The sequence below is a fragment of the Hydra vulgaris genome, chromosome 10 (assembly GCF_038396675.1).
Source record: "Hydra vulgaris chromosome 10, alternate assembly HydraT2T_AEP".
Taxonomy (NCBI): domain Eukaryota; kingdom Metazoa; phylum Cnidaria; class Hydrozoa; order Anthoathecata; family Hydridae; genus Hydra; species Hydra vulgaris.
Window position 1 is genome coordinate 34,130,772 of NC_088929.1, and position 14,190 is coordinate 34,144,961.

At 24.8% G+C, this 14,190-nt stretch overlaps 1 protein-coding gene across 1 annotated transcript in view; it reads right to left on the minus strand.

The window, feature by feature from the left end:
- Positions 1-338: 338 nt before the first annotated feature.
- The window catches only part of LOC100206079 (leucine-zipper-like transcriptional regulator 1), a 42,388-nt gene continuing 28,536 nt past the window's right edge, over positions 339-14,190 (minus strand). Inside the window, exons 12-22 of the mRNA XM_065807885.1 lie at positions 11,390-11,573; positions 10,844-10,908; positions 10,613-10,729; positions 8,057-8,179; positions 7,924-7,966; positions 7,436-7,542; positions 5,246-5,268; positions 4,546-4,597; positions 4,067-4,216; positions 3,880-3,933; positions 339-658 (exon numbers count right to left, since the gene is read on the minus strand). Coding sequence (XP_065663957.1) covers positions 443-658; positions 3,880-3,933; positions 4,067-4,216; positions 4,546-4,597; positions 5,246-5,268; positions 7,436-7,542; positions 7,924-7,966; positions 8,057-8,179; positions 10,613-10,729; positions 10,844-10,908; positions 11,390-11,573 — 1,134 coding nt within the window. The 3' untranslated portion in view covers positions 339-442. The remainder of the gene's footprint in view (positions 659-3,879; positions 3,934-4,066; positions 4,217-4,545; positions 4,598-5,245; positions 5,269-7,435; positions 7,543-7,923; positions 7,967-8,056; positions 8,180-10,612; positions 10,730-10,843; positions 10,909-11,389; positions 11,574-14,190) is intronic.

Sequence of the window (14,190 nt, forward strand, 5' to 3'; positions counted from 1 at the left end):
ATGAGTTTTTTCAAAACTTTATTTCTTTTTTACTTTTATCAAATAATTTTTTTCTTCCGCCTGCTATCTGCCCACTCTTTTTAAGTAAAAAAATATCAATTTAGGTTTATTTTTTTTGTAAAAAAATAAACCTAAATTGATGTTTACTGTTTTTAATGTTTATAAGGTGTTAAATCTATCATATTTAAAACTTGTATAATGGAAGGAGGGGGAGACAGGGGTCAACATTGTAGTAAAAGACGCGTACCTACACAACGTACGAGCGCGCACAAGGAGTCTAAATTAAATGGTTTTACAGCGTACGGATGCGTTATGTATGCCCCAAACTAGTTTTCTAATTTTAAAAATTTTATCTACAATTTTTATTTACACATTTTAAATATTATTTACAGACGTATAGAACATTTTTTTCGCGAGACTTGACAGCCAGAAAAACTACTTGCTACTTGTATGGGTCAAAAGCCATCACTGATACAACTTCCGTGTTTGATTCAGGTAACATACTATCAGCTATAGCATCAATAATTTCAAGTAACAGTTCTCGTTTTAAACGACGAATATCAGGATGACGAGCAACGCTTGGAAACTGCTGCACAATAATACTCAATGCATGACGTTTCATGTCTTTTGCTCCAATCCCATGTGATGCCTCAAAAATCTTAAATAAATTTAAAAAAAAGTTGAACTTCTTGCAACGCCCTTCTCTCTTTTAACACTATGATATACTTTACTATACTCATACAAAAAAATTCTTACTTTCTTCCCACATTTTAAAATAATTTACAGCGGTTTTTCTGGTATGAAAAAGGGGAACTTAAATAATGATTTATTGGACGTACAAATAGATAGACATTTAACGCATTGCCTAAAAAAAAAGATAACTGCGCTATTAAGGCGGATTTTAACTTACAGGAAAATTTCCGCAGAACGGAAAAGAAAACCTTTGTAATTAAAGTGCTTTCAAGAAATTGCCGTCAATCGGTTATTAATTTAAACAATCAAGATATTTCCGTAAAATATCTAGTCTGCAAAATAAACGATTAGATAGTTTATAGGAAAAATACCAAAAATCTACTGTGGACTACAAGCAATCTTTTAAAATTCATTTAAAATGTAACACATATATCAAGATTTTAAGTTATATAATTTAATATAATATAATTGCGGTATATCATGGAACCCGTAACTTTAACTTTAATTTCCAGACCTGTGAAATCTTAAGTTCTTGAATGCTAATTTTAAGCGAGGACTTAGTTCGATGCTGGAGTCATTTTAATTTGTCGCAAAGACATTTAGACAATAGAAAAGTCCTCGAGAAGAGAAAGAGTTATTAATACCAGCATATAATTTTTTTTTTTTACTTTTATTTAATAAGTGAAAAAAACATGTTTTAGGAAATTTATTGATTTAAAACACTTTGTAAAAGTTCTAGCTCTTTGGATCAATAACCTAATTAAGAACGTTTTTAAATTTTATTTATAATAACTTGAAGCAAACCGACTGAGCAAAACCCTAACAAAGTTCAAAAAGATACTTTATAAAGTCGTAAATTCTGTATAAACAAAAAAAGAAAAAAAAATCTGAAATAATTTTTTTTTTAAATACAAGCAGAAAAAGTTGTATTAAACAAAAATAAATTTGAAATTATTTCATTTCATTTAAAACCAAAGTTATAGATTGTCAAAAATGAGATCTTTATAAAATTTCGATTTGAATTATACTAATTCGCCTTAACCACACATTTTTATGTTCCATGATTTCAAGATCACGGAACATAAAAAAATGCGCATCTGAATTTTTTTTGTAACATTGGATAATTTTCTTTACCGTTCCGTTTCGCGGAAAATTTTTTAGGCCACCTGGGAATACATTATATATATTGTATGATTATTTGTAAAATTAACTTATATATTATCTTTTATAAACTTTTGTATACGGGGATTTCCAAAGAATCACGTACGGAAAATCGTATATGTTTTGTCCATTAATTTCATAAAAATAAAACTGGCAATCTCCTTTACTCTCATTTCATTCTAATCTATATAAATATTTTGTAAACAAAAAATGGTATACATTAGTATTGTTACCAAAGAATAAAGTTTTAAGCGGAATCACGCACGGAACAGATAAACGCAAATTTTAGTTAGTAGATAAGTAAACTTTAATATTTTTATAAAAATAAATTGCTAGGAAGTATTTCTACATCTCACATTTAATATATTTTCGACGAGAAAAAGCAGTCATCAAACATTTCTAGCTTAAGTCTAGCTTGTTGCGCTTTGGAAAAAAATAAAATGTAAATATATTTAGTTTATTCAGGTAGCCTAGAATATGATAAAAATATTTTTGTTAAAATTTTTCTTTAAGAAAATTATAATAGAATATTGCTTTAAGCCCCAGCTTTAATTAATAAAACAAAGAAAAATAAAAAATCACGCACAGAAATAGGAATGCCCGAACGTAGCTGTCTCACACGTCCAATTAAAAAAAAAATTATTATGTTAAGTATTTTAATTTGTTAAACATATCGTTTCAAAATATTATACTTATTCAATAACCACTGCATAACTCTAGTATAACTTTCAAGTTTTATATAAGTTTCTATATTGTATATTTATTAAATTCATCTAGAAAAAAAAAAAAGAACGCCATCAAATTTAAATCCTTAAGAGATTTGTAAAATCTAATTGTAGGGAGTAATGATTGTAAACAATATCTACTTTGATCTGTATATGATCTATGATATGACCTACATGACGCAGAAAATTCTCTTATTCTACAATATTCATTCTAGTATATCACACATTGCATGGTGTTGCCAGATGTCCGACTTTTACGGAGGTAAACATTAAAAAAAAAAATTTTTATAGCTTCGGCTATGCATTATATTATATATGTTTATATTATATATGTATATATCCAACGTAAAAGCCGGACATTTGACAACCCTAACATTGCATTTTTAAAAAACATTTTTGATGTCAAAGTTTTTTTTACAAATAAGTTTTATTAAATAAAGCCTACATATCAAATAAAAGATAATTGTATAAAGCATTTTTTTGTCTAATAATGCAATTATATTTCTCAAAAGTTAGTATTTTGCGGTTGTTTATAAAACAGTTACTGAAAGAAGTTAACAAAGCAAAAATGTCGGATAAATGTCGGTTTATTTTGTAAAATTATTTCAAAGGAAGCAACTAATTATAACGCGCATACGGGGGTATAAGTAATTGGCGTCGTCTATGATCTATAACAATAAGTTAAACGTCATCTATTCATACATTTTTGGTTTCACTATTAGTCATTTCAAAGTTATTTCAAAGTTCTTAATAAGCTTAATTTTGCCAGAAAAAATATCGCTAACATTAACGCTATAATGAATAAACAATGTTGAACCAAGAATTATTTTTAAATGTAAATTTAATGTAATAATATAGTGCTAAATTTAAAATGTAATAGAATAAATATACAAATATATGTGTGCATATATATATATATATATATATATATATATATATATATATATATATATATATATATATATATATATATATATATATATATATATATATATATATATATATATATATATATATATATAATATATATTATATATATATTATCTATATATTATATATATATTATATATATTATATATATATATATTATATATATTTATATATAAACAATAGTTGTAATTAAAAAACGTCGTCCTTATGCTTTTATGCAAAAGATCATATAAGGTTGTAGAACAAGATCTTATAATGCTCCTGTAGATATTTATACTGACTGCAAAACAAGTAACATCGCTTTTTTCAAAGAAAAAACTGTTATTAAATTTTGGTTATAAAAAAATTAAAAAAAAAAATTAAAACTCACATGTATGACATTTTGATGTGTAACATTCATCTCTAAATTATGCTTGCAGTAAGCCTAGTAAAACAATAAAATTATCATAACGGATAAATTTATGTTAGGCATTATCTTAGCTATTTGTTTCAACTATCTTTCCTATATATATTTTTATATATTATTTTACTTGTTGCGGTAATAAACAAAATAATACCTGCAGTTGAGAGTTTGTAAAACCAAAATAAAATGGCGCTGAAAACAAGTATAGTGAATCTTCAGGAGGCATTTTAATGTCTCCATAATAAATGTATCTTAGTAATGTTTCAATAGATTGTGGAGATGGCACCATATCTCCAATTTTAACCTTGAAAAAAATAAAAATTAACTTAAATAAAAAAAAATCTTAAATTATTACATAATTTATTATTTAATATAATTAAATTAATAATTTTAAATAAACGTTATTACTATTTTAATCAACTATTATTTATAGTCATAATTACAATATAATTGAACAATTGTGCATTAAGTAAAATTAATTTTCAAATATTTATGAATATTCAAAATCAAATTCAAACCCATAATAAAATTTAAAATAAAATTCATATTACATAAATGAAATAGCATCAACAACAACAGCAAAATTCCTGTTTGTTTTTTTAAAACTACCCAAACGAAAAAACTAAAACTTACAGTAGCTTTACATTCCACAGGGTTAAATGAACGAAACATCGCTTCAAAATAGCTAAATTTCAAAAACAAAGTAGCAGCTCATTTTAAATTAATAATTAAATTCATATATTTAAAATCATGTCAAACTCAAGTATAATTATTAATGGAATGAAAAATAATAAAGTAAAAAACGCTTTTCTTAACCATAATTGATAATTATGCAAAAGTTAAAAAAAAACTAAGCATTGACATTCTAATGGAAATAAAAGCTGATTTTTTAGCTGATTGTCCGTAAAAAAAGAGTAACAAAGTGATTTAACTGCGTTTTATTAGAGAGCTTATTTTAATGTTGTCATAATCTCACATTCATATAACTCTGAAACATGAACTTTGACAAACAAGCTCACTGCAAAGAGAAACAAACTAAATGTGGTACTACCAGACATGTGGTACGTTTAAAATGCTTCACTTACTACTTACAAAGAAAGGGTTCTACAATTGTACCACTATTGTAACAAACTTGTTAAATAAGTAAGTTTTTAACTAGTATTTACTAACTTAGTTAAAAACTTAGTCACAAGTTGTTAGTATAAAGATAACAAACACTTTATAAAACAAATTTTAAATATATAACAGAATTGTTTAATTGGATTTGCTGATAATATTACATGTATTACTTAATTTAATGAAGGAAGTCAAACCTAAATTATCTAAAACCTACCTACTACGTGCTGCTAACACAACCTACAAAAAAAAAAAAAAAATTGTTTAATAATATTTCAGTAAAATAAAACCTTGTCTAAGTAAAAATTTGTTTAAACAACCTACATATTCAAAAGATATTGACTACATAAAATTAAAGATATCTTCACCAAAATCCAAAGTCCTTGTTGATAAAATACTGGGATTTGATTTAAACTAAAAAAACTTTTTATATAGTTCTAGGCAACTTACACACACATTTATATGAAAAAATTCACTTTTAAAGATAAACGCAAGGTAACTTATAGTTCTAGGCAACTTACACACACATTTATATGAAAAAATTCACTTTTAAAGATAAACGCAAGGGTTTCAGATTGACTTTTCAAAAAAAAGGTGTTAATTTTATTGATTTTAGATAAAAAATAATGTTTTTCTCTGAGTTTGATCCACATAGATGTAACTAAAGAACTTTTGATACAATCCAGTGATTTCCACATACACTTTTATGACAAAAAAATTGAAAGGGAAAAAAATAAAAAGAAAAATAAAAAATTAAAATTAAAGAAAAAAAAATTTACAATTTTTGTAGAGAGAAAAGTAAAAGTAAAAAAAAAAATGGTAAAGTAAAGAAAAAGAAATTCAAAATGAAATATAATATAATAATAAAAGTAGAAAGAATTTTTTAAAAGTTAAAAGTATAATTAAAAAAAGAGTTTATTTAAAAAATACAACTTGTTGCTGCGTTGTTTTTGATTTAATAAAAAATTTGTAATTTGTTAATCAGGTGTAGTTTTAGTTATCTTTAAACTTAGATGTTTCTTTAAAAAATACTTATCGGCTATAGTTAAAACTTTCGACTTAGTTAATGCTAACAACTAATATCATTTAATTCTTTTTTTTTTTTTTTTATACATTTTTTTTTTTGGCTTTCATATATATCTATTTCCAAATATATATTTTTATTGATTTCGACAATTTCTGTGCATAACTTTTGTCTAATTTTGTAACATATGGTTTTATTGTTACAGCATTTGCTGTCTGCTGATAATTTACTGTGACCTAATGCCAAAATTTAGATTTTTGGCATCGAAACACTTGCCCTTGGCCTTCAAACCTTGAAAAATCTGCTGATCAAAACAGGTCAGCAAAATATTGCTAATATATAACTAGATCATAACATATTTAAAAAAAAGCTGACTTTTTTTATTAAATTGAATGAAAGGTTGGTTTAGGGCAGCAATCTTTTCTTTTATTATTCTTTGCTTTTTTTTTTTCTTCTAAAAATGCCATATGCTATAAAAACAGGAAAAACTATATATATATATATATATATATATATATATATATATATATATATATATATATATATATATATATATATATCAACCCTCGGAATTAGAAAAAATGAGGTCGGCAATTATTTCGACATCATTCTTTTAGAGGTTAAAATATAAAACCTTAAAAAATGTTGTAAGTAAAACTTTTTAAGCTTTTACATTAAAATCTTACATTGCTGTTATTGATCATAATGATATTAAGTTGATTCATAATGATATTAAATTTTTAGCAGAAGCAACTAAAGTCAATATAAGCTAATGTATGCCAATATAAGCCAATATAAGAGCCAACAAAATAACTGAATGCGATCCAGGATAACCACTAGATGTAAATTTAACTAGGTATGTATGCCCAGACCTTTAATTTGCATTGCAAGTATGCAATCAAGACAGTAATCCTTTTCAATCAATTCAACAATGGGTAAAATGGATACAATATAACTAAAGATATATATTATAAAAAAAGGTGCAAATGTTTTAACATCAGTTTTTTATAGATTACACATGAATATGGAAACATGATTCAATAATAAAAAGCGATAATATACATGTCATGACAACATACAATGGTGTAAACCATAAATAATTATCCCAACTTGTGATGTTCAAACTTGTCCATAACTTAGAAATGAAATAATTGCATCAGTTCTTCACTAACTACATTGTTTTCAAATAGAACAATCTACATGATCAGACAGCAAATCACAAAAATGTTAATTCATTTAAAACTACTCCTAATTTAAACAACAAGTCAAACTGTCACAGAACTACTGCTGATGCATGCTGAACAATTCAAACAGTTGTTGTGATGCAGCTTATGATGCTAGTAATAACTATTATAAAATTACTATTTAATTATAAAATAATACCTTATGCACTTTGATCTCTTTTCCCTTCAAACATAAAACAAAGTCACTGAAGTATTCTCCAAATTCATTTGTTAAAAGAGCTTTTAAATCATCTTTTAAAGTAGGGGCTAAATTATAAAGATGTTAAACTGTGTTTGTTTTTTTTACAAATATTATCCTTCAAAAAAAAAAGTGAACTAAAAATGTTTGGAGTTATTAAAATAATTTGTTCAATAATAAATTTGAGTAAATGTAAAGAATAATTTTAGAGAAGTCTTGATTTATATTTACTTGCTATATGGAATTTAATTATGTAAAAAATGATTAAATCTATTACTTAAATTATTATTAAATAATTATACAATAAAACTAGAAAATTTAAAAAATTAGTATTTTAGAAAAAAATATTCAGTTTTTAATAAAAAGGTTTTAAAAACTATTAATATTATTCAATAAGTAATAGAAAAAAAATAGAATGATTGATATTAAGAATTAAAAAAAAGGATTACCATGTAAAACCGTTTGACCGGGAGTATCGGGAATTGAATTGTGCTAAACATATAAGAATGACATAAAAATAATAAAAAATTTTAATTATAAAATGATAAAGCAAAATTAAAAAAAAAAAAAAAATTTGATTACCTGTTGAAGTTGCTTCCTTCTGATAATTTCAATCATCAACTTTTTGTCAAGATCTTCAAAATCAGTTCCGTGGATAATTTGATTATAATGAACTTCTCTTATAATAAATCGCATACAAAACTCCTGTTCAATAGTTAGTTAAAGATCTTAATAAAAACTGTTGAAATAAAAATTGTTATGTTCATTCAACAATTGATTCTGTGAAAAAATTTTATTAGAAGAAATATATATTTTTAAAAATTCAGCTTTATAAATAAAAAATATAATGAGTAAATATATAACTAAAACAGTAGAGAATAGAGCAAGAGCTTCTGACAAATTTATTACAATATTTTTTATGACTTGAATAAAAAAGATAATGACATTATGGTATACAATGATTATCAAATACAAGAAGACTTTTCATCTAGACATTTTAGAAGTATATAACTAGATGCTCTGGTTTAAAGCTAATTTACAAAAAATGAAACTTGGGCAGCTAAAGTAGCTAATCTGTGATTTTAATCATGCCAAAACAAGTGATATTTTTGAGAACAAGAACAAAATTGAAAACAAAATTTTTATTTTATTTAAAGAATATCAGCAGTTGGTTCTATTTTGGCACATAATGTTTGTTTGGTACATATTTGTTTTGCTTTATTTTTGTACATATTATTTTGCTTTATTTTTGTTCTTCATTACCTTTTTATTTGAAGAAAACTGAATAAAAACAAAAATTTTAAATTTTCAAAACGAATAAAAATTAAATTAAAACTATAATGGAATTAAAACATTTTTGTTCTATTTTTATAAAGAGTTTACAAGTTGTTTTTTTATAAGGAACTTGTTTAAGAAATATTTTCTATTTTTTCATCTACGTATCACATAAAACACAACACAAAGTTAATACAAAGCATTATCTACTCAAACAACAGTTTAAACAAGTTTTTAATTTGCACACGCAAATCAGGTCAAAAATTTGAATGGAATTCAAGATTTCCTTTAAAAAAATGTTTAAATCAACTTTTAAGAACCTTTGTAAAGACTAAAGAGTAGAATAGCAATTAGCAAATTAAAATAAAAACAGATAACGAATTATGCTTATAATGCATGATGCATAAGTTATTGGACAAAATTTAATTTTTCTTGCTAATTAAACAATTATGTGGTTTGATGTATATATATAAAAAATTTATAAAATATTGATTTTATTATTTAAAACAAATTTATCAAAAATGAGGTTAAATACAGCAGAACGAGATATTTTTCAAGATATTTGTCTTGTTTGTAAAAAACCATAATATTAAAAAAAGTGAAATAGTAAATCATTACGAAAAAGAAGAAAAAGTACAAAATTCAATTGCTAATAGTCTTGAATTGTTGAAATATTTGTGGATAAAAATATTGCTCACAATTTCAGACAATTTTCAAAAAATATGGTCAAAGACATCAAATTACCAGAAATGAGAGTTCAAGCAGAACTTTCAAACAGAAAAAACATAGGATTTATCTTCTGGTTCTAAAAGCTAGCTCAGACATGTTTCAGACCAGAAATATTCTCCCATGGAAACAACAATTATGTATGCAACCGTATCTATATATTTTAGTCATATTACTAGAAACCAGCATAAAAATTTCATCCCTGAACCATATCCAGCCAACCCAGCTATACTTCAAATTATCTATTATGGATTTAGCATCTATACATAGGATTTATATCATCTTCTGGTTCTAAAAGCTAGCTCAGACATGTTCCAAAAACAAACATATTTTCCCGCGGAAACAGCAATAACGTTTGTAACCGTATGTTATATGTATTAATGATACTAATCTCATATAATTATGAATTAAAAAAAATAGTTAAATGAAGAGCATATCCAGAAGAATATGAGAATATGGCAAGTAGTGAAGAATAAGAACAAGAAAAAAAAGCACCTCCCAGCGCAGACCATGTTTGTGTATAGTATAAGGTTCATACACTTAACTAGGTTTTTTCATTTTTTGTATGTCCATATTACATTAAAATTAAACAAGATAAAACTTTTGTATGACTATCAAAAATTGAACTAAATGAAAACTAGAATATAAAATATATAAACATGATCTCAATAAAAAAGCAGATCTAAAACTATTTACTGAACAAAAATATCACTTTCATTAACCATACAAAAACTTTTCATATTTTGAGGCCATGTAATATTTTCTATTACATTATAAAAAAATATATATATATTAACTGACCTTAACATAGACTTTAAATTACCAAGAGCACTTTGTAATTTAAAACCTATGTTAATAGTTAGAACAAAATAGTCTCAATTTGTTTTAACTATCATTGTTTCAACAAACTGAAAGTTTTAGGAATTTACAAACTTTTGTACTAGTTTACATTGAGTCAAAATATCTTTCACATTACTGTAAAAATTTTAAAAGTAAAAGGATGAGAAAGAGATACCTTAAAGATGTTGTAATGTTTGAATCAGATAGTTGTTGAAAAAACTTTCAAAATCATTAAAAAACAAGTTAAGTTTTTTATTATCATTATATAATATAGAACATAAATTTTTCTTAAAATACCTTTATAAATTCCAAATGAAGTGCTTGTGAACACTCTAAAGCTGCCAATACATTTTTTGTAGATATAGACGCTTCTATGTACTGTTCACACAAAAGTCGTAGACGCATCAAATTAAACTAACAGGTAAAAAATTACAGGAAAAAAAATGATGGTACTAAATAATATTTTTGTCTACTAAATAAAAACATACAATATAAAAAATTTAAAAAAATAAAACATCCAAAACATACTCTAACAGCAAAGTTATAAACATCCATCATTAACTTCATTACATCAGTTGTTGCACCATGTTCATCTAAAAAAATCAGCCAAGAATCATAAGACATTTTTATAACCTCACAAACTTATTCAAGTTAAAAAAACTTAGTTACAAACTCAGACATGTTGACCACTATTTCGTTGCAACCTATAATAACTTTGAATTCTAAGATGTTTGGCCTGGAAACTTTATTGGTGTGTTGGAAGCTGTTTTAAATGAAAAAGAAATATGTAATGTTTACTTAAAACTTAAAAATGTTTTAAACAGTACTTAAAACAAGCATTAAGCAATATTCATAAGTGCTTTGATATATAGTACAGTATACAGTGCATAAGCAGTATTTATAAGTGCTTTGATATATAGTACAGTATACAGTGCATAAGCGGTATTCATAAGTGCTTTGATCCTATTTGATCATTCATTAGTTGCATCATTTTTCCCTTTATCAGTAGAATCAAAAATCGAATTATTTTTGTATATTCATTAAATTTCTATAAATAAAAAAACTAATATAAACCTTTAATGTAAGGATATATTTGATCAGTATACATAAACCATAGGACAACTTTAAATGCTAATTTATTGACATCGCCAACATCAATACAAATCTTTTCCTTGAAATTAGAAGATCGATTGAGTTGTCTTATACTTGATGTAGAATCATCTGAGGGTCGTTCTACAGACTCCTTTATTGAACTATTCTATAACATAACAGAGTTTTATAGCATATATTAAATTAAACAAACCTTATCCTATACAAACCTGTGGATATTTTAGTAGCATCAGTAACATGTAGTAGTAGTAGCAGTAGAAGTAGTAAAAGTAGCAGTAATAGTAGTAGCATTAGTAGTAGTAGTAGTAGTAGTATAAGTAGTACTAGTAGTAGTAGTAGTAGTAAATGTTTTACTAGTAGTAGTAATATATGTGATTTTTCAGTATAAAATATACATACAGCCTTAAAATAAGATCAGCAAATAAATGCCAACCTAAAACCATTTTAGGTTGGCATCAGGTGGGTTAAAAGTTTTGAAACAAGGTTTGATAAATTGACAAACATGCACAATTTTAGCATAAAATGAACAGAAAAAACAAACCCCAACTTCTTCAAATTTTCTTTCGTCTATGTTTGCTAAAAAATTTGATAAATGAAAGAATTTTTTTAAACTGATTTGTTTGCATTTTAAATAAAAGATTAATATTTAGAATTTAATTAAAATGTTGATTTTGCTGTTTAATTTTATATATTTTTATATAAAATTAAACAGCAAAAAAAGGGATTTAAAAATAAAATCGCTTTTAATCTTTTCTTTGATATATATTATTTGATCTAGAAATTAATTAAAATGCCAGTTTTTTTGTTTTTATTTTAAATATTTTATCTAAAATTTAACTAAAACATTTAGTTTGCTGTTGTGTTTTTAAATTAACTTGTTAATATATTTTTTAATTAATTTATTAATGTTTTTAAATAATTTTATATAGAATTTACATGAAACAATTGTTTTTTCACTTTTTTTTTTTATTATTTCACTGTTTGTTTGTTTTTTATATTTTATATAGAACTAACTTTAAATTATTATTTTTAGTTTTTATTATTTTATTTATAGTTTAAATTTTTCTTTTAAGTTTTTACTATTTTATTTATAGTTTAATTTTTTCTTTTAATTACTTTATTTAAAATTAAATAAAGTAATAAAAAGTTCTTTTTTTTGTTTATATTATAATTATTTAATTAAGAACTTAAATAAAACATTTGCTATAATATAATTTTAAAAATTTTGCCCGTTTAAATTTAATTGAAGTAGCAAAATTGGCAATTTCAGACACGGTCTGCATGTTAGGTCCTAACATGACCTAAAATGGTCAGCATGTTAGGTCCTAACATGGTCCTAAAAGGACCTAACTGCTGACCATTTGACATGGTCAGCAGTTAGGTCAGCATTCGACAATGCAGATCTAACTGCCAACCTGACAGTCAACATTTAGATCGACAATGACAACGTTGAGAGCTGTTCATATAATATTGCATAATAGGTCTATGCAAAACATAACTAATAGTTTCATATTAAAATAACCTTTAATAACTTACATCGTAAATCGATAAACACACATTTGATTGTCACTGATGTTATAAAGGAATAGCTGTCTATAGGGGCTGCTGAACTAATGCAGGGCTTTGTTGCCAGATTTTCTTTATAATTTTTAAAATTGGTCATCTAAATCACAATTATCTTGCAATATTTCAGCACTGATATTAAAACCAACAATTTTTAGGAGTTTTTTTGTTTTTTGTGATCATTTTGACTTTACTATTATTTTTGTTTTACATGTTAATTTTAAACTATACATAAGATCAAGCTAAAAATTATCGAAGTTTATCTTGTTTTGAAGACAAGAAACCAGAACATGATATTTATTTTTTCATGGGGACTGCACTTCACCAATAGTTAATCTTGGAAACTGTAATAAAAACAGAATGGAGGCCTAGTAACCATGTTTTGGTGTGGATTTCAATTATCAAACAAATTATAACGAAATAATACATTTGCATGTTAGAAATTTCTTATTCGAAAATTTTAATTATAAACAAAAAGCAATTTTTTATAAGCAATTTAATTATAAATTAAATTGCTTATAAAAAAAAATTTGTGTGCTAATATGATTGAGTTAATTTAAAGATTAGATTTTTGGTAAATCATAAAGTGCATGCACTTTATGATTTACCAAAAATCTAATCTATTTGTTTTTTTATCGATTTTTTTCTATTTTATCTATTTTTTATCAGATTGGCCAACCATCATTGGTTGGCCAATCTAACTAGGTGTTAAATAAATGAGGATTTATAAAAATTTATAAAAAGCACCTTCATTCTCTTCATCAATTTATAATACTAAACCAACCCAGTTAACTATATTATATTTGCAAATATAATATTTTCCTGCTGTGATTTCTTAAAGATAATGTATTGAGCCAGTAAGATTGAATGTTAGATTAAATTTCTTCTGCTCAGAGACTCTTTTTATATTTATGTTTGTTGCATCCTGTGGAACAAATTGGTGGGAACTTTTTTTTTCAATTTTATTATAATTTACCTCCCCAAGGCCATGAAGGCCACTACAGTTGAGGAGGCTACTTTAAATTCGGAAAATCCTATTTTGGCTTGGAGTTCAAGATTGAATTTAACAAATAATTCCTTTAAAATGTAAAAAAACAATTGCTTAAAAACATGCTTATTTTTGGATAAACTTACAAAATTCTTTATACTTGCAATTGTTGACTGAACTGATCATTACATTAAAAACTTTACACCTTATCGAT